The sequence below is a fragment of the Odocoileus virginianus genome, chromosome 11 (assembly GCF_023699985.2).
Source record: "Odocoileus virginianus isolate 20LAN1187 ecotype Illinois chromosome 11, Ovbor_1.2, whole genome shotgun sequence".
NCBI lineage: Eukaryota > Metazoa > Chordata > Mammalia > Artiodactyla > Cervidae > Odocoileus > Odocoileus virginianus.
Genome location: NC_069684.1, coordinates 68,915,912 through 68,938,430, shown reverse-complemented (window position 1 = coordinate 68,938,430; position 22,519 = coordinate 68,915,912). Strand labels below are relative to the sequence as shown.

At 38.0% G+C, this 22,519-nt stretch overlaps 1 protein-coding gene across 6 annotated transcripts in view; it reads left to right on the top strand.

The window, feature by feature from the left end:
* The window catches only part of CR2 (complement C3d receptor 2), a 46,682-nt gene extending 25,151 nt beyond the window's left edge, over positions 1 to 21,531 (top strand). For 2 of the 6 annotated variants that reach the window (XM_070474538.1, XM_070474536.1), the window contains 14 exons: positions 28 to 204; positions 295 to 385; positions 662 to 738; positions 5,139 to 5,546; positions 5,902 to 6,090; positions 6,165 to 6,249; positions 6,602 to 6,687; positions 7,675 to 8,067; positions 9,081 to 9,266; positions 10,364 to 10,552; positions 11,484 to 11,507; positions 13,457 to 13,532; positions 17,981 to 18,086; positions 20,794 to 21,531. In XM_070474538.1, the coding sequence (XP_070330639.1) occupies positions 28 to 204; positions 295 to 385; positions 662 to 738; positions 5,139 to 5,546; positions 5,902 to 6,090; positions 6,165 to 6,249; positions 6,602 to 6,687; positions 7,675 to 8,067; positions 9,081 to 9,266; positions 10,364 to 10,552; positions 11,484 to 11,507; positions 13,457 to 13,532; positions 17,981 to 18,071 (2,072 nt within the window). In that variant the 3' untranslated portion in view covers positions 18,072 to 18,086; positions 20,794 to 21,531. The remainder of the gene's footprint in view (positions 1 to 27; positions 205 to 294; positions 386 to 661; positions 739 to 5,138; positions 5,547 to 5,901; positions 6,091 to 6,164; positions 6,250 to 6,601; positions 6,688 to 7,674; positions 8,068 to 9,080; positions 9,267 to 10,363; positions 10,553 to 11,483; positions 11,508 to 13,456; positions 13,533 to 17,980; positions 18,087 to 20,793) is intronic. The other 4 variants (XM_070474537.1, XM_070474542.1, XM_070474540.1 and 1 more) reach the window with 4 other exon arrangements.
* The last annotated feature ends 988 nt before the right edge of the window (positions 21,532 to 22,519 follow it).

The window sequence follows — 22,519 nt, the reverse complement described above, 5'->3', positions numbered from 1 at the left end:
TAAGAAAAATTTCTGCCTTTCTTTCAGATTGTCAAGCCCCTCCTAAAATCCTCCATGGACAAAAGGAAGACAGACACAGAGTTCGCTTTGACCCTGGAACATCCGTAAAATACAGTTGTGACCTTGGCTATGTGCTGGTGGGGGAAGAATCCATACGCTGCACCCCTGATGGAGTGTGGATACCCACTGCTCCCACATGCAAAGGTGCCAGGCTTTGAATTTTGATTTTTTTAAAAAATTTTTTGGTTTTGAGATGGCCTTCAGTTGATTTCTCATTCTCCCTTTTTTTCTTAGTGGCAGAATGTGAACCTGTCGGAAAGCAAGTCTTTAAAAAACCCAAGAACCAATTCATTAGACCAGATGTTAACTCTTCTTGTGATGAAGGGTAAGGGATGACTATCTCAGATTACACTAGGTACACTGCAAACTCTGTGTTAAGAGTTTATCTCAAAGACCATCTTCACGGGTCTGTGGAAGGCTGATCACTCTATTTTGCCATTAATGGAAACTATGCTGTTCAGTGGATGGGTTGTGCTGATGGTGGCTACGTTTTTGTTCCTATAGTTGCCTGTCCTGAAAGTAATACCTGCTATTGAGCCAATAGTTCTTGCTTAGGCTAATGGTCCACAGATGACAAAATGTCTTGACTCTTTGTCCCTAGGTACCGACTGGGTGAAAGTGTTTATCAGCAGTGTCAAGGCACAATTCCTTGGTTTATGGAAATTCGTCTTTGTAAAGGTGAGTAGAAAAATAACAGAGGATCTAGAATAATGTGAGATCAATGAATACAAATAACAGAGGATCTAGCTTCCTGTGAGATTTCTGTTTTAGCCATGTTATGGGATTATGAATATTAGATTCCATTCTTTTCTCTCTGTTAATAGTTATAGTTGCACAGTTTTGCTTTCTGTTGCCCCCTCTTTTTGCTCAAAGCATAGCAATCAGTTAATGTGAGTGCATTTAGTTACTGATTCTCCTATGTGATATGGGAGAATAATAGTAATGAGGTCAATAAGTATATGAACCGCCATCCTTAAGTTTGGGTATACTAGCTTAGTGGAGAGAAAGAGGACTGAGATGGGATCTGACCTCAGATTCTATTTCTATTTATTGACCTGGGGCAATTTATGTAACTTCTCTGAACTCACACCTCTTATCTGTAATGTTGCCATAAGATTGCAGGCCTCAAAGTTGTTATAATTAAATGCTACTATCCTTACATTAAGGATGAGAATATTGCCTATCAAAAAGTAGATGTCCAATCAACAATAAAAATTCTTGGCTAACCTACCATACCATAACAACCCAAAGACATGCCATCTCAAAAAACCTTAATTCTATTCCACTGTACTATTTATTGACCTATTCAGTTCAGTTTAGTACAAAGTTGTATCCAACTCTTTGTGACTCCATGGACTGCAGCACGCCAAGCTGCCCTGTCCATCACCAGCAACCAGAGCTTGCTCAAACACATGTTAGTCACATAGGTGATGCCAACCAACCATCTCATCCTCTGGTGTCCCCTTCTCCTCCTGACTTCAGTCCTTCCAGCATCAGGGTCTTTTCCAGTGAGTCAGTTCTTTGCATCAGGTGGCCAAAGTATCAGAGCTTCAGCTTCAGAGCAGTCCTTCGAATGAATATTCAAGACTGATTTCCTTTAGGATTGACTGCTTTGATCTCCTTGCAGTCCAAAGGACTCTCAAGAGTCTTCTCCAACACCACAGTTCAAAAGCACCAATTCTTCTGTGCTCTGCTTTCTTTATGGTCCAACTCTCACATCCACACATGACTATGGGAAAAAACCATAGCTTTGACTCTCTTTCTCTCCTTAGTCACTCAGTCATGTCTGACTCTTGCAACCCCATGAACTGTAGCCTGCCAGGCTCCTCTGTCCATGGGATTCTCCAGGCGAGAATACTGGAGTAGGTTGCCATTTTATTCTCCAGGGTATCTTCCTGACCTAGGTATTGAACCCAGGTCTCCTGCATTGCAAACAGATTCTTTACCAACTGAGCTATGAGAGAAGCCCTCATAGCCCTCCAGCTTTGACTAGAAGGACTTTTTTGGCAATGTAATATCTCTGTTTTTTAATATGCTGTTTAGGTTGGTCATACCTTTTCTTCCAAGGGGCAAGTGTCTTTTAATTTCATGGCTGTTGTCACCATCTTCAGTGATTTTGGAGCCAAAAAAGATGAAGTCTGTCACTGCATTGTTTCTCCATTTGTTTACAATGAAGTGATCGGACTGGATGCCATGATTTTTGTTTCTTGAATGTTGAGTTTTAAGCCAGCGTTTTCACTCCCCTCTTTCACTTTCATCAAGAGGCTCTTCACTTCCTCTTCCCTTTCTGCATAAGGGTGGTGTCATCTGCTTATCTTAGGTTACTGATATTTCTTCTGGCAGTCTTGATTCCAGCTTGTGCTTCATCCAGCCCAGTATTTTGCATGATGTACTCTGAATATGTTAAACAAGCAGGGTGATAATATAGAGCCTTGATGTACTCCTTTCCCAATTTGGAACCAGTCCGTTGTTCCATATCTGGTTCTAACTGTTGCTTCTTGATCTGCGTACAGATTTCTCAGGAGACAGGTAAGGTTGTCTGGGGTTCCCATGTCTTTAAGAATTTCCCACAGTTTGTTGTGATCCACACAGTCAAAGGCCTTGGCATAGTCAATAAAGCAGAGGTAGATGTTCTTCTGGAACTCTCTTGTTTTTCTACAATTCAACCGATGCTAGCAATTTGATCTCTGGTTCCTCTGCCTTTTCTAAATCCAGCTTGAATATCTGGAAGTTCTTGGTTCACGTACTGTTGAAGCCTGGCTTGGAGAATTTTGAGCATTATTTTACTAGCGGGTGAACATTTGTGTGGTAATGTGAACCTACTTTGGCATTGCCTTTCTTTGGAATTGGAATGAAAACTGACCTTTTCCATTCTTGTGGTCACTGCTGAGTTTTCCAAATTTGCTGGAATATTGAGTGCAGCAGTTTCACAGCACCATCTTTTAGGATTTGAAATGATGGAATTCCAGCTGAGCTATTTCAAATCCTAAAAGATGGTGCCTGAAACTGCTGCACTTAAATTCTCACTCTAGGATGTCTGACTACAGGTGAGTGATCACAGGATCATCATTATCTGAGTCTTGAAGATCTTTTTTGTGTAACTCTTCTGTGTATTCTTGCCACCTCTTCTTGCAATATCTTCTGCTTCTGCAATATCTTCTTGCCATACCTTCTGCTTCTGTCTATACCATTTCTTTCCTTTATTGAGCCTATCTTTGCATGAAATATTCCCTTGATATCTCTAATTTTCTTGAAGAGATCTCTAGTTTCTTCCCATTCTATTGTTTTCCTCTATTTCTTTGCATCGATCGCTGAAGAAGGCTTTCTTATCTCTCCTTGCTATTCTTTGGAACTCTGCATTCAGATGGGTATATCTTTCCCTTTCTCCTTTGCCTTTCACTTCTCTTCTTTTCTTCGCTATTTGTAAGGCCTCCTCAGGAAACCATTTTGACTTTTTTGCATTTCTTTTTCTTTCAGATGGTCTTAATCACTGCCTCCTGTACAATGTCATGAACTTCTGTCTATAGTTCTTCAGGCACTCTATCAGATCTAATCCCTTGAATCTATTTGCCACTTCCACTGTATAATCATAAGGGATTTGATTTAGGTCTTACCTGAATCGTCTAGTGGTTTCCCTACTTTCTTCAATTTAAGTCTGAATTTTGCAATAAGGAATACGTGATCTGAGCCACAGTCACCTCCCAGTCATGTTTTTGCTGATTGTTTAGAGCTTCTCCATTTTCACCTGGAAAGAATATAATCAATCTGATTTTGGTATTGACCATCTGGTGATGTCCATGTATACAGTCATCACTTGTGTTGCTGGAAAAGGGTATTTTCTATGACCAGTTCATTCTCTTGGCAACACTGTGTTAACGTTTGCCTTGCTTCATTTTGTACTCTAAGGCCAAACTTGCCTGTTACTCCAGGTATCTCTTGACTTCCTACTTTTGCATTCCAGTCCCCTGTGATGAAAAGGATATCTTTTTTGGGTGTTAGTTCTAGAGGGTCTTGTAGGTCATCCTAGAACCATTCAACTTCAGCTTCTTCCGAATTAGTGGTTGGTACATAGACTTGGATTACTGTGATATTGAATTGTTTGCCTTGGAAATGAACAGAGATCATTCTGTCATTTTTGAGATTGCACCCAAGTACTGCATTTCAGACTATTTTGTAGACTTTGAGGACAACTCCATTTCTTCTAAGGGCTTCTTGCCCACAGTAGTAGATATATTGGTCATCTGAACTAAATTCTCCCATTCCAGTCCATTTTAGTTTGCTGATTCCTAAACTGTTGATATTCACTCTGTCATCTTGTTTGACCATTTCCAATTTACCTTCATTTGTGGACTTAACATTCCAGGTTCCTATGAAATATTGTTCTTTACAGCATCAGACTTAACTTCTGTCATCAGTCACATCCCCAACTGGGCATTGTTTTCAGTTTGGCTCTGTCTCTTCATTCTTTCTGGAGTTATTTCTCCACTCTTCTCCAGTAGCATATTGGGCACCTACCAACTTGAGGAGGCCATCATTCTGTGTCATATCTTTTTGCCTTTTCACACTGTTCATGGGGTTCTCAAAGAAAGAATACTGAAGTGGTTTGCCATTTCCTCCTCCAGTGGATCACATTTTGTCATAACTCTCCACCATGAACCATCTGTCTTGGGTGGCCCTACATGGCATGGCTCATAGTTTCATTGAGTTAGACAGGTTGTGGTCCCTGTGATCAGTTTGGTTAGTTTTCTGTGATTGTGGTTTTCATTCTGTCTGCCTATTGACCTATTGGTTGTTATAAAAAGAATCCTTTTCTTAATAATTTGCTATCAGACTTTAGTCACAATGTATTTATATACATCTTTTAACACACTGCAAAGATCTTTTCAATGAAATCTTTTAAATTGGATTTTACACACATAATGAGTTTTGACACAAAACATAATCATGTCACCCATATTCTCTAGGAAACCAGATAAAAGATTTATAATCAGCTTCATTTCTTTTCTTTTCTTTTCATTTTCTTTTCTTTGGTGTCTAATACTGAAACAGAATTGTAGTGTAAGTTCTCCTCTCTCCAGATATCACCTGCCCACCACCTCCTGTTATCGACAATGGAGTACACACAGGCAGTTCTTCAGAAGATGTCCTATATGGAACCAGAGTCACTTACACATGTAACCCTGGGCCAGAGAGAGGAGTGAAGTATGACCTCATTGGGGAGAGCACAATTCGTTGTATAAGCGATGATCAAGAGACAGGCATCTGGAGTGGCCCTGCTCCTCTCTGTACACTTTCCCTCCCTGCTGTTCAGTGCTTGCCTGTCAATGTTACAAATGGATACAAGATATCTGGCAAGGAAGCTCCTTATTTCTACAATGACAGTGTGATATTCGAGTGTGCTGCTGGATTTATTTTGAAGGGCAGCAGTCAGGTTCGTTGCAAAGCCAATAACACCTGGGATCCTGAAATACCAGTTTGTGAAAAAGGTAAAAATCAAGTGGAGAAAAAACAGAGGTATTTATTTGTTTATTCTTGTTTGTTATCTCCCACCCAAAGCTAGAGTTGTGGGTAAAAACAAAGGGGCATAGATTACCATTCTGTATTAAAACAGTCTATTTGTGTTGTTTATGTTCATTATGCAAATGCTCCCTTGGATATGGGATATAGTCGGGGTAGATAATTCAATGGATCTGTTTTTAAGGTTCCAGTTTCCTTCAAAAGAGCAGAAAGCACTCAGCAATGAATAAGAGCTTGATCTTTTGCTTAAAAGTTTCAGATTGTCTTCTGTCAAATGTTGTGTACTCAGCGTTCTTGAATTGTTGTTGGTATTTATGTGGGAAGTTTTCTCTCCAGGCTGTCAGCCACCCTCTGTGCCCTACCATGGTCAGCATACAGGTGGAAATAGGGTCCTTTTTGTCTCTGGGATGACTGTAGACTACACCTGTGACCCTGGTTACTTGCTTGTGGGAAACAGATCCATTCGTTGTATGCCTTCAGGAAATTGGAGTCCTTCTGTCCCTCGGTGTGAAGGTATTTTCAGTTCCTGAGTTGTCTTTCTCTTTTATACCAAGCATATATAAGTAATTCCAACTTTGCTCCTCTAGAAGCACCATGCCAACCTTTGAAAGATGGTCAAGAGCCTCCAGATGGTTCAATTGTGATACCAGTTAATACATCTTGCCAAGATGGGTTAGTAAGATTCATTCTCATAAAGGGTCTCCACCTTGCTTTGTGCATTAATTTTAGCCTCAATTTGTCCTGGTGACTCCCTTTGGAGGTTCCTCATTGTCACACTAACAGGATGCGAGGTTCTAAAGGTCTAACTAGCATCTCTAAATTTTCAGTCCTTTCTTGACATGGAAATGTCTTTGCTGGGAGCATTCTAAGTCTAAAGCAGTTTTCTTACTTAAAGGGCCAGGACTTTTGACTCCTCTTTGCCAAATTTCTTATTTAGAAGTACCTCTATATTAGTGGTTTGAGGAGGCTAGGTTTCAGAGATGTGATTTTTAAGAAAAGAAAATGTATTATAATCTCTCTCTAGGTACCAGATGACTGTACGACACACTTATCAGAAATGTCAAGATGATGAAAATAGGGTTTGGTTCCAAAAGATTCCACTTTGTGAAAGTAAGTTAAAAAAAAAGAAAATTTGTCCATGGGGTTGTAAAAAGGTAAAGAGGACAGGTCACTGTATAGCTAATCTATGCCTCAGCAGTGTGTGTGTTCTAGCTTAGTTTATATAAAACTTGTTTTAGTATTTACATAGTACTAGCATTGGAAAACAAAACTGTCAAGTAGGAAATGAATACTGTTGACCCTCTGTATTTGCAGGCTTCATAACTGTGGATCAACCAACTGCAAATAATACATATATTATATACATATTTTAAATCTTGAAAGTTTCCAAAAGCTAAACTTGAATTTGCTATGTGCTGGGTACTATTTACCTAGCATTTACATTGTATTTGTAAATATTTGGATAGCATTTATGTTGTATTCAGTATTATAAGTCATATAGAGGTGATTAAAATATATAGGAGGCTGTGCATAGGTTAAATGCAAACACTATGCCATTCTATATAAGGAGCTAAAGCATCCTTGGAATTTGGTACTGATGGGGGAACCCCAGAATCAGTCCCTTGTGGATACTGAGGAATGACTGTATTTGCAGTAGGCCTGCTAATTGCTCCAAATTTAAAAAATAACAATATAAACTATTTATTTCATGGGAACATAGCTGTATTTATTCCTTTATATCTGTACTCTATTTTCTGAATTATTTTGGAATGAGTATGTATTATTCATAGAGTCAAAAAATTCAATAAAGTTTTTTAAAGAAAGCATGATCCAGCATCTAAAATTTAAATAACTTTATGTGTGCTTAGTCACTCAGTCATGTCCAACTCTTTGTGACCTCATGGACTGTAGCCTGCCAGGCTCCTCTGTCTGTGGAGTTTTCCAGGCAAGAGTGGAGTGGATTGCCATCCCCTCCTCCAGGAAACTGCTTTCTAGCTATGTGCAGTACACACCGTTGCATAGTTGCGTTTGTATCTGAATGAAGACTGTCCACCATGGTGTACTAGCTGAAGGAGAATTTCCTGTTCTCTTTTGCAGTTATCAACTGTCAGTCTCCACCAGTGATTAAAAATGGGAGGCACACGGGTGTGCTGGCAGAAGTCTTTCAATATGGAAATGAAGTCTTTTATGAATGTGATCAAGGATTTGATCTCCTGGGAAAGAAAAGTATACGGTGCATAAGAGATTCTAAAGGACAGGTATTTTGGAGTGGACCTGCCCCACAGTGCATAAAATCTTCCCCTGTGACTCACTGCCCTGACCCAGAAGTCATGCATGGAAAGAAGCTAAATAAAACTCAGCCTCAATATTCCCACAATGACATATTACATATTGCCTGCAATCCCGGCTTCATCATGAATGGCAGTCACTTGATTAGGTGCCATACCAACAACAAATGGGTGCCAGGTGTACCAACTTGCATCAGAAAGGGTAAGATATTCTAAGAAATAAAATATGGGGTGTTACATAGAATTTTTAAGAAGGGGTTTTGAATCTGCACTTGGCATTTCACCTATAGAAAGGCAAGTTAAAAGTTTAGGTAATCATATTATTTTTACAAAATATTTGCTTGTCTTATTTTCTCAGCTTGTTTTTTGTTTTCCCTTTTCTTTCCAAGCATGTTGACAAAAGGTACATGAAAGGATAATGGTTAACTTCTAAATTGATGGGATCTTCCAAATTTATTATTTTTATTAGTTTAGAGTGGCAAAAATGAATATACCTTTTTCAGCAAATGTTTGGCAGTAACATTGCTTGATGATTTCGTATTTAAGGCTGTGCTATCAGCCATAAAGAGATATTTGAGTATTCTAGAGAATGGAACTAGCCTTAAAACCCACTTAATTGTCTTGTAATTTTAGTTGTCATTGGTAGTTTTATCCCTGTCAGTGGCTGTCTGCAACAGAGAATGCCAAATGGCAACCAAGAACTGAATTCAGAACTGTTTATTTTTGTCTAGCATAGCAGTCTTATTTTAAGTGAGAGCCATCTCTACTGCCCAAGATAAACTATGAATCTGTGATACAGTGAGGATCCCCTTTGCTTTCCTGCAAGATGCCAGTAGCTTGAATTAGGCAGTGTCTGCCATTTTCAGAAAGATAGGTGCTCTATAACTTGGCATCACTTCTTGGTGCCTGTAGATATTTGAAGGTGTGACACTTGACTACAACCTTTTTATCATTTAAAGAGAAAAGATTACTGCTCTTTGATGGATTACACTTGTAGGCTGCAACCACTGACGTTTGCTTTCAGATCATATATGGTGTAGGGAGGAAGTGCAAATATCTGTCCTGTACTGCTTGGTTTGGGTGGAGTGAGGCTTTTTGGATACTGATCCATTGGCTTGTTGCCTGCCTTCTCTCTGTATTGTTATCAGCTACAGAGAGTACTGGCTGTCTGTTCCTCGGTACTAAACTAAACATCCTTCCACATTGATGTCCAAGCTTTCGTAGGCTGTCAACGTCCATTTAGGATCTCCCATGGAAACCACACTGGTGGAGACATAACGCGGTTTTCTCCCGGAATGTCCATCCTGTACAGCTGCGACCAGGGCTACCTGCTTGTGGGAGAGGCACTCCTCCTGTGCACACACGAGGGGACTTGGAACCGACCTGCCCCGTATTGCAAAGGTGTGTTCTCTGTTTTCTCATTTTTCAAATAAAATTTATTCCAAGTATTTCCAGTTAAGTACCTTCAACTTAAGATAGCCAAATAAATACATTAATGGGATCATTTAATTAAATACATTTAATTAACATATTTAATCCAATTAAATGGATTTAATTGGATTAATAGATGAAGTAATCTAAATATTGCAAAATAAAGAAAATGGCTGAAGGCCTAGTCTATATGAGCTATCATATATGTAGTCATTTAAATATGGAAAGATGAAGTCTTTATGATTAAACAACTACAACTTATGTAGATTAAACAACTAGTGCAGATTGAATGTACACTGTGGTTATAGTTATGATAAGTGTGCATTTGACAAAATGCTCCTAAAAAATAATTTTTTGAGCATATTTCCCTGTAAGTGGTGGTAGGATTATGGGTATACTTATAAAAGTTTCAGAATGTCATTTTTACTACCATAAATATTGCATATGAAGTATGAGTGCTGAGTTAATACTAAATATTAGTTGAGCGCTTAGGGTACACAGCACTTTGCATGCCTTCTGTCATTTAATCCTCATGAGAACCATCAGAGACTGGTGTCATTATTCCGTATTATCAATGAAGTCCTAGGAGAATGGAGAGATTTTTAACTTATACAGAGTCAAACAACTTGAAAGCCCTAGAGTTAGGTTCAAATCCAAAATCTCACACTATTGGCCACTACACTGAAAAGACAAAAGAAGAAAAGAGGAAATATTCATATGTAAGAAGAATTGGAGAACAAGAGTAGAAGTTGAGGAAATAATTCAGAAGTCCTAGCATTACTCATTCAGCCTGCATCATTTCTCTAAGAAGCCAAAAAAGTTACTCATTATTGGTTTAGAGACTAAAGCACAAGAAAGAAAGGGATTTGATAACCGGGGTGTTATTGAGGTAGATGGCTGACACTAAAAGTCTATGCCTAGGATATAATTTTGTGTTATTTCAGTGATGTTTTACAAATTGAGAATAGAATAAATTGGTTTCATAAATCTTTCCATTAAGGGTAATATTTCCATTCTTAGTAAAAGGTCAAAATATGACAGATTCAATCATATTCCTTTATTTTCAGAGGTGAACTGTAGCTTCCCAGAACATACAAATGGAATCCAGAATGGGCTGGAGCCTGGAAGAATGTATCAATATGGAGCTGTTGTCACTTTAGTATGTGAAGACGGGTATACCCTAGAAGGCAGTCCCCAGAGCCAGTGTCAGGAAGATCACCGATGGAACCCTCCCTTGGCTGTTTGCAAATCACCCAGTAAGTGCAAAGAGCTTCACTGCAGCTTCTACTAGTTTCACTGGAAAGAGGAGACGGAGGGTTACCCCTCAATTTTAGGGACTCCTGGGTTTTACATTGACGTAGGTTTCTGATCAGTGGTACAGTAACAGAAGAATTTGAAGTGAGACTTTCTGAAGATTGGGAAAGTAAAGAAAGACTATAAAGAGAGATGAGCACTGATTTAAAAGGTGCAAAAGTAACAGCCTTATACAGTGGTCCTTTAGTATCCTCAGGGGAATTGGTTCTAGGACTCCCTTAGATACAAAAATCTGCAGATTCTCAAGTCCCTTATGTAAAATAGCATAGTATTTGCATATAATCTGTGCACATCCTCCTATATACTTGAAATCATTTCTATATTATTTCTAATACCCAATGCAATGTAAATGCTATGTAAATAGATGCTGTGCTCACAGCATGAACTTTGCTTTTTGGAACTTTCTGGAATATTTTACTTTTTCAAATATTTTTGATTAGTGGTTGGTTGAATCCCCAGATACAAAAGATAGACTGTATAAGTTGCCCCTTAGACTTCTTCTATTGCTGAATCTTGATTTATAAGTGCTTACCAATATGACAGGAACCTCCAAAAATATGCTAACTAACCTGTTGTAATGGTTGATTGCATTCTGACCTGAGAAATCTCTGATTATGAAATTGAGTTTATTGCTTTTTTTTTTCCCATGAATGAACTACCTCACCTTAAAGAAGAAAGCAATTTAAAGGCCAATGAAGTTGTTATATAAAAAATGAAGAAAGATTGGGTATAATTCAGTGTTCTGATACATCTTTTTAAGTAGACTTAAAGAAGAGGGATCTGAGTGTTAATTTCTGGGATATCCATGGTATTTGGAGCTCTGTGGAGCCATGCAACTAGACTAATGTTTTCATGATTTTGTATTTTCCTTAGGTTCACTTGCTCCTCTTATTGCTGGTAAGTTTTCTTAAATTCTTCGATAAAACCTCTAATGGTAATTTATACAAATGTATGTAAAATTTGAGGTCCTGGTGAAATATCAGTAAACTCAGATATGCAGATTACACCACCCTTATGGCAGAAATCGAAGAAGAACTAAGGAGCTGCTTGATGAAAATGAAAGAGGAGAGTGAAAAAGTTGGCTTAGAACTCAACATTCAGAAAACTAAGATCATGGCATCCGGTCCCATCACTTCATGGCAAATAGATGGGGAAACAATGGAAACAGTGACAGACCTTATTTTGGGGGGCTCCAAAATCACTGCAGATGGTGACTGCAGCCATGAAATTAAAAGATGCTTGCTCTTTGAAAGAAAAGTTATGACCAACCTAGACAGCATATTAAAAAGCAGACACATTACTTTGCCAACAAAGGTACGTCTAGTCAAAGCGTTGGTTTTTCCAGTAGTCATGTATGAATGTGAGAGTTGGACTATAAACAAAGCTGAGTGCTGAAGAATTGATGCATTTGAACTGTGGTGTTGGAGAAGACTCTTGAGAGTCCCTTGGACAGCAAGGGGCCCCAGCCAGTCCATCCTAAAGGGAATCAGTCTTGAATATTCATTGGAAGGACTGATGCTGAAGCTGAAACTCCAACACTTTGGCCACCTGATGTGAAGAACTGACTCATTTGAAAAGACTCTGATGTTGGGAATGAGTGAAGGCAGGAGGAGAAGGGGACAACTGAAGATGAGTGGTTGGATGGCATCACCAACTCAATAGATATGACCTTGAGTAAGCTCCGGGAGTTGGCGATGGACAGGGAAGCCTGGAGTGTTGCAGCCCATGGGGTTGCAAAGAGTCGGACACGACTGAGCGCCTGAGCTGAACTGATATGTGCAGTACTTAGTCACTCAGTCGTGTCCAACTCTTTGCCACCCTATGGACTGTAGTACACCAGGCTCCTCTGTCCACGGAGTTCTCCAGGCAAGAGTACCAGAGTGGGTTGCCATTGCCTTCTCCAGGGCATCTTCCCAATCCAGGGATTCAACCCAGGTTTCCCACATTGCAGGCAGATTCTTTACCATCTGAGCCACCAGGAAAGCCCTGTATCCTGCCTGTTAAGTTTTTTCATTTGAAATAATAAGAAATTGTACTTTTTTTAAAAAAAGTGTGCTAAGGCTCTTTTAATGTGCACTTCACATCACAACCTATCACTTTTGGATAAGATGAAATGAATGACTTCAACTTCACCAGCCACTCCCAGTTTTTAGTTCAAAAATTTAGGTTTACTAAACGCTTGGGCTTCCCATATGGTGCAGAGGTAAAGAATTCACCTGTCAGTGTAGAAGATTCAAGAGACATGGGGTCAATCTCTCAGTTGGGAAGATACCCTGAAGGAAGTGACAGGCCACTTCAGTATTCTTGCTTGGAGAATTCTATGACAGAGGTGGCTCACAGGCTACAGTCCATGGGGTTGCAAAGAGTCTGGCATGACTGAGCGCCTGAGCACCACACACCAAACTTTTGTTGAACTACTGGTCTTTTGCATGGTTTGGTTGCTATTAAAACAGACTGGTTTATTCTGCAGTGGCGAAATGTATTTCACAACTGAGAGTTAAATCTTGTATGAAAAGTCATGGAATCCTGGTGTCCTGAGCTGCTAATTTCACTCCAGTGACAAGAATATCACTAATAAAACTGAAAAGAACAGAAAAGCTGAACCTAAACTTGACTGGAACCTTGTGGTCAAATGCTTGGTGCTTTAGGATAAATATGAAGTGGATTAAATCCAAAATTTAAGCCCACATACAACTATTTTGGAATTGAATATCTGTATGGCTGAAGAAGAATAAGCAAAAAAGTCACATAACATTTTCCCCACCACTAGGAACAGGCACCACAATCACTTCAAAACAATGCAGGTTACAATTTTCTATCATTTAATACTCTGTTTTGTATTTTAGGTTTTTCTGCTGGGGTAGTAGCTCTTTTCTGCTTGGGTGCTGTCACCTTACGCATGATATTAAAACACAGAGAACGGTAAGTTTGATGCCTGCTTGACCAAAATGCACAAAAGATTTTGACTTCTTTCCTGAAACTAAACACAGAAGCACAAGTTAAATGAAATAAATACTGCAATGTGATAACTGAAATAAGGTATCTTGTATTAAATAGAAGATCCTTTCTATAAGAACTTAAAAGATAAAAAGCATTAATTTTATTTGAATGATAATTATACAGATAAGATTATATTTATTTATACATAATAAAAAATCTAAAAAATAGGAAAAAATCCCAGTCATAAAAACTACTGATATTTGGTACTTGCCTATATGATTATTTTATTTCTTTCTTTTTTTAAAACTGCAATATTGGCCTTATAGTCTCCTGCCTTAATTTTTTTTCGTTTAGCCTATTTTTATATTTAAATCACATTTTCTTTTTACCAATTTGATTGCATATTTTTCTATCATATGTATCTATATTGTGTAGATTTTAAGCTGCTTCCATATTTATTTTCATAATAAATAAAGACAAGAAAAACTTAAAGAAACTTCTACATCTCCATATTTCCTTAGCTTAGATTCCTAGAATTCTAGGAATAAGTGTATGAATATTTAGATGCTCAGTTAATATTGCCAAATGGCTTTTCAGAAAGTTCCAACTTGATCATATATCAAATAATTAATGCATCTGGATATGTTATATTTCTGGATTCTTTTATTATTGTTTCATTGATGTGTCTATTTTTCTATCACAAACCACTTTGCATTCAAATAGTGTAGCTTTCTGATATAATTTCTGACAAGGCAAGAATCCCCTCATTATAGTTTTTAAAGATTTTCCTCTTTCTTCTATTTGTTCTTATAGGAGTTTTAGATGATCTGTCATTTTCTAAAGACAGATACATTGTGATTACATTTAAATCTATAGGTTAACCTTTGAGAATTGACACATTTTCTGTAATGCTTCCTCATACAGAAACATACTAGGCCTTTCTATTTGTTTAAGCAATCTTTAAACAACTCAATTGTTGTTTTCATGACTATTTAAATACTACTAGATTTCTACATTTTGCTATATTATGTTTATCATCCATAAATTAGACATACTTTTTCATTTAATTTTAAATTTATTATTAAAAAAATTAGTGTCCATAAAGTATTATTAACAGAGTAGGTTATGTGATATTAGGTGGGGATGCAATCAAATGGTCAGTACTTAGGAATTTTGATCAGAAAAGCTTTCATAGTGGAGAAAATGTTGCAGGTATGCCTCACAGAAGGTAGACAAGTAGAGAAAAGTATTCCAAGTAGAAGATGCAGTTTGAATAAAGACCGAGGGACTTATCTTTCCATCATATATTATAAGAACTACGTAAGCAATTGACATGTGTGATGCTGATTGAAGTTGAAGTTAGCATAGGTTTAAGTGATGTAAAAGATCCTCTCTGATACATAAAATCTTATGGAAGTTGCAGAATATTCTGATAGGTGCAAATGATACACTTTTAGCAAATGATATCATCAGGTATCAGCCAGGGAATGTTCTGTGTGCCCAGGTTCTTAAGGATCAATAAATGCTAGTGATAGGGAGGATAATCAGGTAAAGTCTTACCAAATCTCAGATAACTTCCAGTGCGGGATGACCAAATCATGTCACCACAAACATGTCACCCACGAACTCCAGTAAAATTACTTTAACAAGCCACATCACTTGGATCTATCTAAATGATCTGATTGCACTCTTCAGAGTTCTATAATGCCTAGTGTAGGCATCAGACATGAAGGGGGTTACACTGAAATTATGTAATAATGGCATATTTGAACCTGAATAGTGTGTTCTAGGCCTGGAAGTGCATAAGCACAGTAGGTGTGGCAAGGGTCTATAGTTGAGAGGTACTTTAGGCAGTAGTGTTTATCAGAGTTTATCACATAACCTTGGCTTTGTGAATGATTTCAGGAGAAACGGTGTTCTATGACTAAATAAGATTGGGAAATACTTGATTCTATGTTTTTCTCATGGGGATTCACAATGACCATGAGACTATTTAAGGTCCTACACTAAAGAAGCCTATATAATTTTTCAAAAACTAGTCTCTCAGACGAGTTGGGCTGCTGAACTTTTTTCTCATAAAATGCTTATAACATCTCATGGGACTGATGTTTAACAGTCTTGGGGAAAGATGGTCTGAAAGTTAGATCATCAAAAGCCTTGTATGCCATGACAAGGAGTTGGTGTTCACCCTGTAGAATATTAAGCAAAGAAACAAGATGTTCAGATTTTCATTTTTTAAAAAAGAGGCAGTACTGAGTTGTCAACCAAAGCAGCAGTGGTGAGGATCAAGAGGATGCAATAGATGTAAGAAATATATTCAAGGGCTTCCCTGGCGATCCAGTGGTTAAAACTTCACCTTCCAATGCAGGGGTATATGTTCAATACCTGGTTGGGAACCAATATTCCACATGCCTGCTGACCAAAAAATCAAAACATAAAACAGAAGCAATGCTGTAACAAACTCAATAAAGACTTTAAAAATGGTACAAATCCAAAAAAAATCTTAAAAGGAAATATTTTCACTACAAAAACAATAGGCCTTTCAGGATTTCAGTTCAGTCAGTTCAGTTGCTCAGTCGTGTCTGACCCTTCGTGACCCCATGGACTGCAGCACGCCAGGCCTCCCTGTCCATCACCAACTCCCAGAGCTTACTCAAACTCATGTCCATCACATTGGTGATGCCATCCAGCCATCTCATCCTCTGTTGTCCCCTTCTCCTCCCGCCTTCAATGTTTCCTAGCATCAGGGTCTCTTCCAATGAGTCAGTATTTCAGGGTTGAGTGAACTGCTAAAGGTGGGAGGAAGGGGACACAAACTCTGAATCAAGTGGGTGCCACTGGGTGGATCCAGTGGTTGGTTCACCAAAAACGGAGAGCAGGTTTGTGGTGGGGAAATGGTGCAGTTCTGATCTGCTACTTCCAGGCACCCTCCTCCAGGACTCAAGAGAGAGGCCTAGACTCAGGTAGATGATGTTTAAATCACAATTGCAGCCTTGGTACCAAACAGAAAATGGATTCGAACAAGGATGAAAACAGATCTCAGAATGACAGTAATACTTAAAAGGCAAGAGGGGAAAGGAGCTGTCAGAAGTAAGAGGAAAGTTGGGAGAAAATGGCTTCATAGAATTCAAGATAGTTAAAGGTCTCAAGAAAACAAACATAGAGATGTCATTTGCATGGATTTAGTCACAGGGAGTTAGAACATAATTTTAGTCAAGAGTAATTTAAATAGAAATTTAAATAAATAGAAAAGGTGGTCTCTATCTCCTTCCTTCCTTTTACAAAGTTTGCTATCAGAGCATTACATGTGTAGGAAAATTTGCAAACTTTGGGAGCACCTCTAAGCTCAAATAATTTATAATATTCCTGCCTGATTATTAAAATTATTAACAAAGTTATTAGCATGTTTATGTCAAATAGTGTACATAAGAGCCTCAGTTGATTATGAACTAAACATATATGTTAAATTAAACTCCTAAGCATCACTCATTTTATTTCCATTTTCTAACTGACTCCAGTTTGGTTTCTTATACTTAATACAGACACTTGAACTGCCTTAAATACTTTTTGTAAGAAAGATGAGTAATGAATCATTTAAAAATCAATGTCTACTAACAAAATTAAATATTTTGAAGTTATACAAACATGTGAAGAAGAGACTATGTTATTCTTTTCTTCCCTTCTATGATGTTTCAATAAACCCTAAATCTCACATTAACCTAAAAATTATCTTCTGTAATAATTTTAATGTATCTTCCTGCTAAATATGTAAATTGACCTCTTAAATGTGAGAGTGAGTGGCAAGTTGTAAGTACCATTAGTAGTAATCTTTCTTCCCTAGTAATTTTGTATTATTTTATCTCAGAGTTCTGCATGATAGTACAATCACATTTTATTGTCTTTTGCTAATTTTGACAAAGTGTTTTAGGAGCACAGCAAAGTACATGTGCTTTGAAAGAAAAAAAGTAAAAATGTCTTAAAAGTCATTTAAAAATTTTAGTGCTGCATGTTTATATAAGGATTTTGAATTAAATATCAAATATAAAAAAATTCTTTTTAAGTTAGATTGGAAGATTGGTCCTCCAAAGGTAAGTTTATGATCATATTATAAAGTGAAAGGTTGTTTATAACTTTTTTCAATTTGGGAGTCCTAATTATTAGTCATTAAAAGAGCTGGATAAAGCTGCACAGTGGAAACTTCTGATTTGGACACTTAGTAGCTTAGCAAATTATTTTTATGGGTCTTTCCAAAAAATGGGGATTATAGTGATTACTTCATAAGATAGTTAAGACAATAAAATGAAATCATCCATGAAAATCACTTACCATGTGTTGGGAATTGCAAAAAGGAAAAAAACCTGTTACACCTTTATAGTAATCTTCAGTGAATGAATAATTTACTTTTTCTTTTCTTTTTTTTTTCCGTTTAGCAATTACTACACAAATACAAACCATAAAGAAGATGTTCATTTAGAAACACTAGACTTATACTCTGTTGACCCATACAGCCCAGCAAACTAATCAGAAGACAAACTGGTATCTAATGAAGTTTTAAATATTTTTATTAATTTCTATGTCAAAATTTCTTTCCATTTATATTTATCAATAAGCATAGTACTAAATATATATGGGTCTGTTGCATAGGTCTTTAATAATTGTGCACAAAATCTGTTAACTTACTCATTGCCAACTCATGTCCCTGTTTTTTTTTAAATTTATTCATCTATTCAACAAACATTTAGATAAATAGCAAAAGAAAAATCAATCAATAAATAAATATTGTGAAAAAAAATAAACCAGAAAAGGGGCTAGATAGGGAAGTATAGATGGAAGGGAAGACCTCACTGAGAAAATGACAGTTCAGCAAAGACTAGTGTGAAGAAGGACTCAGCCTTGCTGAGGAAGAAAGAGCAGTAAGTATAAAGAGCATAATAAGGTGGTATGTTCCTGCTGCGTTGGAGGCACACACGGGGAGGAGGGTGAAGATTGTTGGCCCTATAGAGTATGCTAGGTCATTGTAATGAACTTGGTGTTTATTCTGAGATGAGAATCATTGAAGGATTTGAAGCAGGGAAGCAGATGATCACTTTAACTGCTGCATCAAGAAGAGAGTGTAGGTGCCAGGGGTGAAAGATGGGGCCTCCACGTGGACTCTGTCACAAAACTCTAGTAAGTTGTGAATGGCTACTACCAGCCTGGTGAGGAGAGGTCAGATTCTTCATGCATTTCTGAGACAGTGACAGTAGAATTTGCTGACAGTTTGTATCAGGGTATGAGAGAAAGGGAGAAGTCAGTGATGATGCCTGGATTTTTTGGCCTGAGCAACTCGAAGTATAGAGTCGCCGTTAATTAAGACAACTGAAAATGAAATCAGGACCAGAGAGAAACATGAGCAGTTCACTTTGGAGATGTTAAATGTAAGATATCTAATAGATATCTACATACAGGTGCTAAAAAAAAAGCTGGATGCACAACTCAACATTTTAGGAATAGGACCAGACTTGGGATACAAAGTTGGGTCTTGTCAGTGTATGGGTATACAGAATAATGAAACGAGTAAGGTCAGTGAAGGGAGTGAGATAGGCAAGGGAAGAAGAAGGGTCCACATGCTGAGCCCTGGCTCCCCCAACATCAGGAGACATGGAGTGGGGAGGAGCTGACACCGTAGAGCATAGATGCCACTCTGATACAGGAGGGAGCCCCAGAGTGTGGTGTTCCCGGAGTCATGCAAAGAGGGAATGGTAAGGAGGAGGGAGGAGAGGCCCTGCCAGATATGCTGATAGACCAAGGAACATCAGTGTGAAAACCGACCTGTGTTTAGCATAAGATTTGCTGGTAATCTTGATGAGAACAGTTTTGGTGTAGAGGAAAAGAAGCAAATTGGAGTTGACTGAAGTGAATTTAAGAGAGAATGAAAGGAGAGGAATTAGACATTTCTCTTTCAAGGATTTTTTTCTATAGAGAGGAGCAGATAAGTAGAGTAATGGCAAGGATAAGAAGCAAAGGGACATATTTGTAAGAATGGAGAAATAGCTGCTATTCCCATAAGCTGAAGAGAGTGATCTAGGAGGAAGGAAGGAAATGAGAGGGAAGGAAAAGGAAAAATTGTGGGAGCAATGTCCCAAGCTAGGAGGAATGGGATCTAGTGTTCAAGCGGGAGCAGGCCTTAGTAACAGGAAAGGGAGAAGGCCTGGGAGCAGACGGAGGCAGGTGGGGAGATGTGATTGGGAAAACACACGTAGAAGTCCTCTTCTGATGCCTCTGCTTTCTCAGTGAATACAAAGCAAAATGACCAGCTGACAGGGAGAGCAGAAAAGGAGATGTTAAAGACTTGAGGACAAGAAGAAGGTATTAATTTGTCACCATGAGAGGTGAAGCCTGAATGATAGGGAGCACAGAAAGGTTGACAGGCAACATGAAGAGTCACCCTGAGGTCTCCAGGAGAAAATGAGGGTGAACAGTTGAAGGTTTGCTAAGCCCAGGCCTTACGCTAGAGCTCTTTCACGCCTTATCTCATTTAGCCATCACTGCAACTTTAAAAGGGGTGTATTATTCCAAGGTAATACCTGAGTGGGCATATAATATCCTCGGTGACAAAACCAAGGAGAAAAGATTCTCTTGACCAAAGACTCGGGGTCAGTAACTGACAAAAGTAGAATTCAAGCTCAAATCTGACTTCAAGCTGCTTTCTCCTATGTAAGTTATAAAATATAAAATGAAGATACCACCTCTACTCTCTTGGAACTTATTTTAGTCAGAAAAATAAGACATATACATATCATAGTGTAACTTTAAGTGCCATAAATTAGACAGAAAAACTGCTGTGGCAGTTGAGGAAGAAAACCTTGTTGCTGATAAGTTGCAGAAAAAGAGAAGAGGACAGGAGTGACTATGCCAGAGTGATCTCTAAAAGCAAAGCCCTGGGGGCCCACAGTAAAGCTATTGTGTAAATGTTTGTTGAATGAATATTTGAGTAAGTTAGTAAGAGACCATTGTTTTAATTGCTTCCTCATTTATTTTCATTCATATCTATCAATACAAAACTTAATTATTATTTGCATGCTTCATGTAATATGATGAAGGACGATTTAATTGAATGATATCTTCTACTAGGCTTGTTGCTCCACTGTTTGTGGCACTTGTAATTGGTATATATAGCGATAAGGTTAACACTCATACTTAAACTTTGAGTTGCATCACTGCTTTTCATGCTGCCTCCTAAATAGAAATTAATCTATTTCAGTATGCTTCATTGCTTGGAACCCAACTGAACATCAGTTGGAAAGAAACCATTCTATTGTCAACAAGTGGATTAGTATGGTCTCAACATCAGTGAGATTGTTTCATAAGATTTAACTCCTATATGCAATCAGTCTCAAGCAGAACAAAGAAAAGTGGCCTGATGATAAAGATGGGAGCCCAGTTTCACTGCCATGCGCTCTTCAAGGACTTTTTGAAGCCTCACCTGTGATGTATTGGAGACAGGCTATGGCTATAAACAGTTACATATCTCTGAAGAAGTGTCAGATTTTTAAGGAAGCCACTAAAAAGAGCTTTCCTTGTGTCTAGAAAGAATCTAGACATATATACTGTAATCAGCATACTTACTGTTACCATATACTTTTAATTATAGTGTGGTTTTAATTATTTAAGCAAAGTATGAAGCATATCCTCTGGTTATGATAGGCATACATTTGTTGGGAAGCCTGTTTTTATTTTAATAAGAGCATCTTTCTCTGATTTAGTTAAACATCTCACATTTATTTCCACTTCATTTGAGTTTTTCTCATCAAATATATTTTGACTTTCTATAATCACTCAGTAATTCCAGTTTGCACATCTTTTTTAAAATTATGGGAGTCAAGTTTTAATTCTGAAGCTTAACTCTGAGGCAATTATAGTTGCTTGTAAAATGTCATTTGATAATGTGTACATTAGTCATTCAAATATATTTTATCTTTTAAAAAAAACTTGCCTTTTGTGATCTTTTTTCTGGAGTCAATGAACTCTCGAATAACAGACATAGTTTTGGGGTTTTTAGAGTTTCTGATTTAACAATTATGCATCCTGGATCCCACCATTTTGTCATGTTAGTCAAACTCTTAACCCACAAACTGAATTCCCTCATCCTCAACACTTATCCAACAACACCTTCCCCCCGTGCCCTCATTCTCTCCCACCACACTCTAAGTCTGGCTGTCAGTGTTCTCAGTTCCAGTAATTAAATTATTGAGAAAATAAAATCTTACTTATTCATTACCACAGATTTACTCCCACTCTTCTTCTAGATTCTGTTTGACATATTTTTTTAAATTATAGTAAAGAAAACGTGTAACATAAAATTTGCAGTCTTAACTATTTTTAAGTGTACAGTTCAGAAGTGTAAGTATATTCACATTGCCATGCAACAGATCTCCAGAACTTTTTCAATTTACAAAACTGAAACTCTATATCCATTAAAGAGTAACTCCACATTCCCCTCATCCTTCAGCCCCTGCCAACAACCATTCTACTTTCCATTTCTATGAATGTCATAACTACTTCAAGATACCTTATATGTAAGTTGAACCATACAGTTATTTGTCCTTTTGTGATGGGTTTATGTCACTTAGTATAATGTCCTCAACGTGCACCTGTGTTGTAGCATGTGTCTACTTTAAAATCTAATTACCCATCGATGAACATTTGGGTTGTTTTCACCTCGTGGCTATTGTGAATATGGCTGCTATGAACACGAATGGGCTTCCCAGGCAGTGCTAGCAGTAAAGAACCCACCTGCCTATGCAGGAGACACAGGAAATGCCGGTTCGGTCCCTGGGTTGGGAAGATCCCCTGCAGGAGGGCATGGCAACCCACTCCAGTATTCATGCCTGGAGAATCCCATGGACAGAGGAGCCTAGCAGGCTACAGTCCATAGGGCTGCAAAGAGTCAGACCTGACTGGAGCAACTTAGCCCCCCCCCCCCCAAC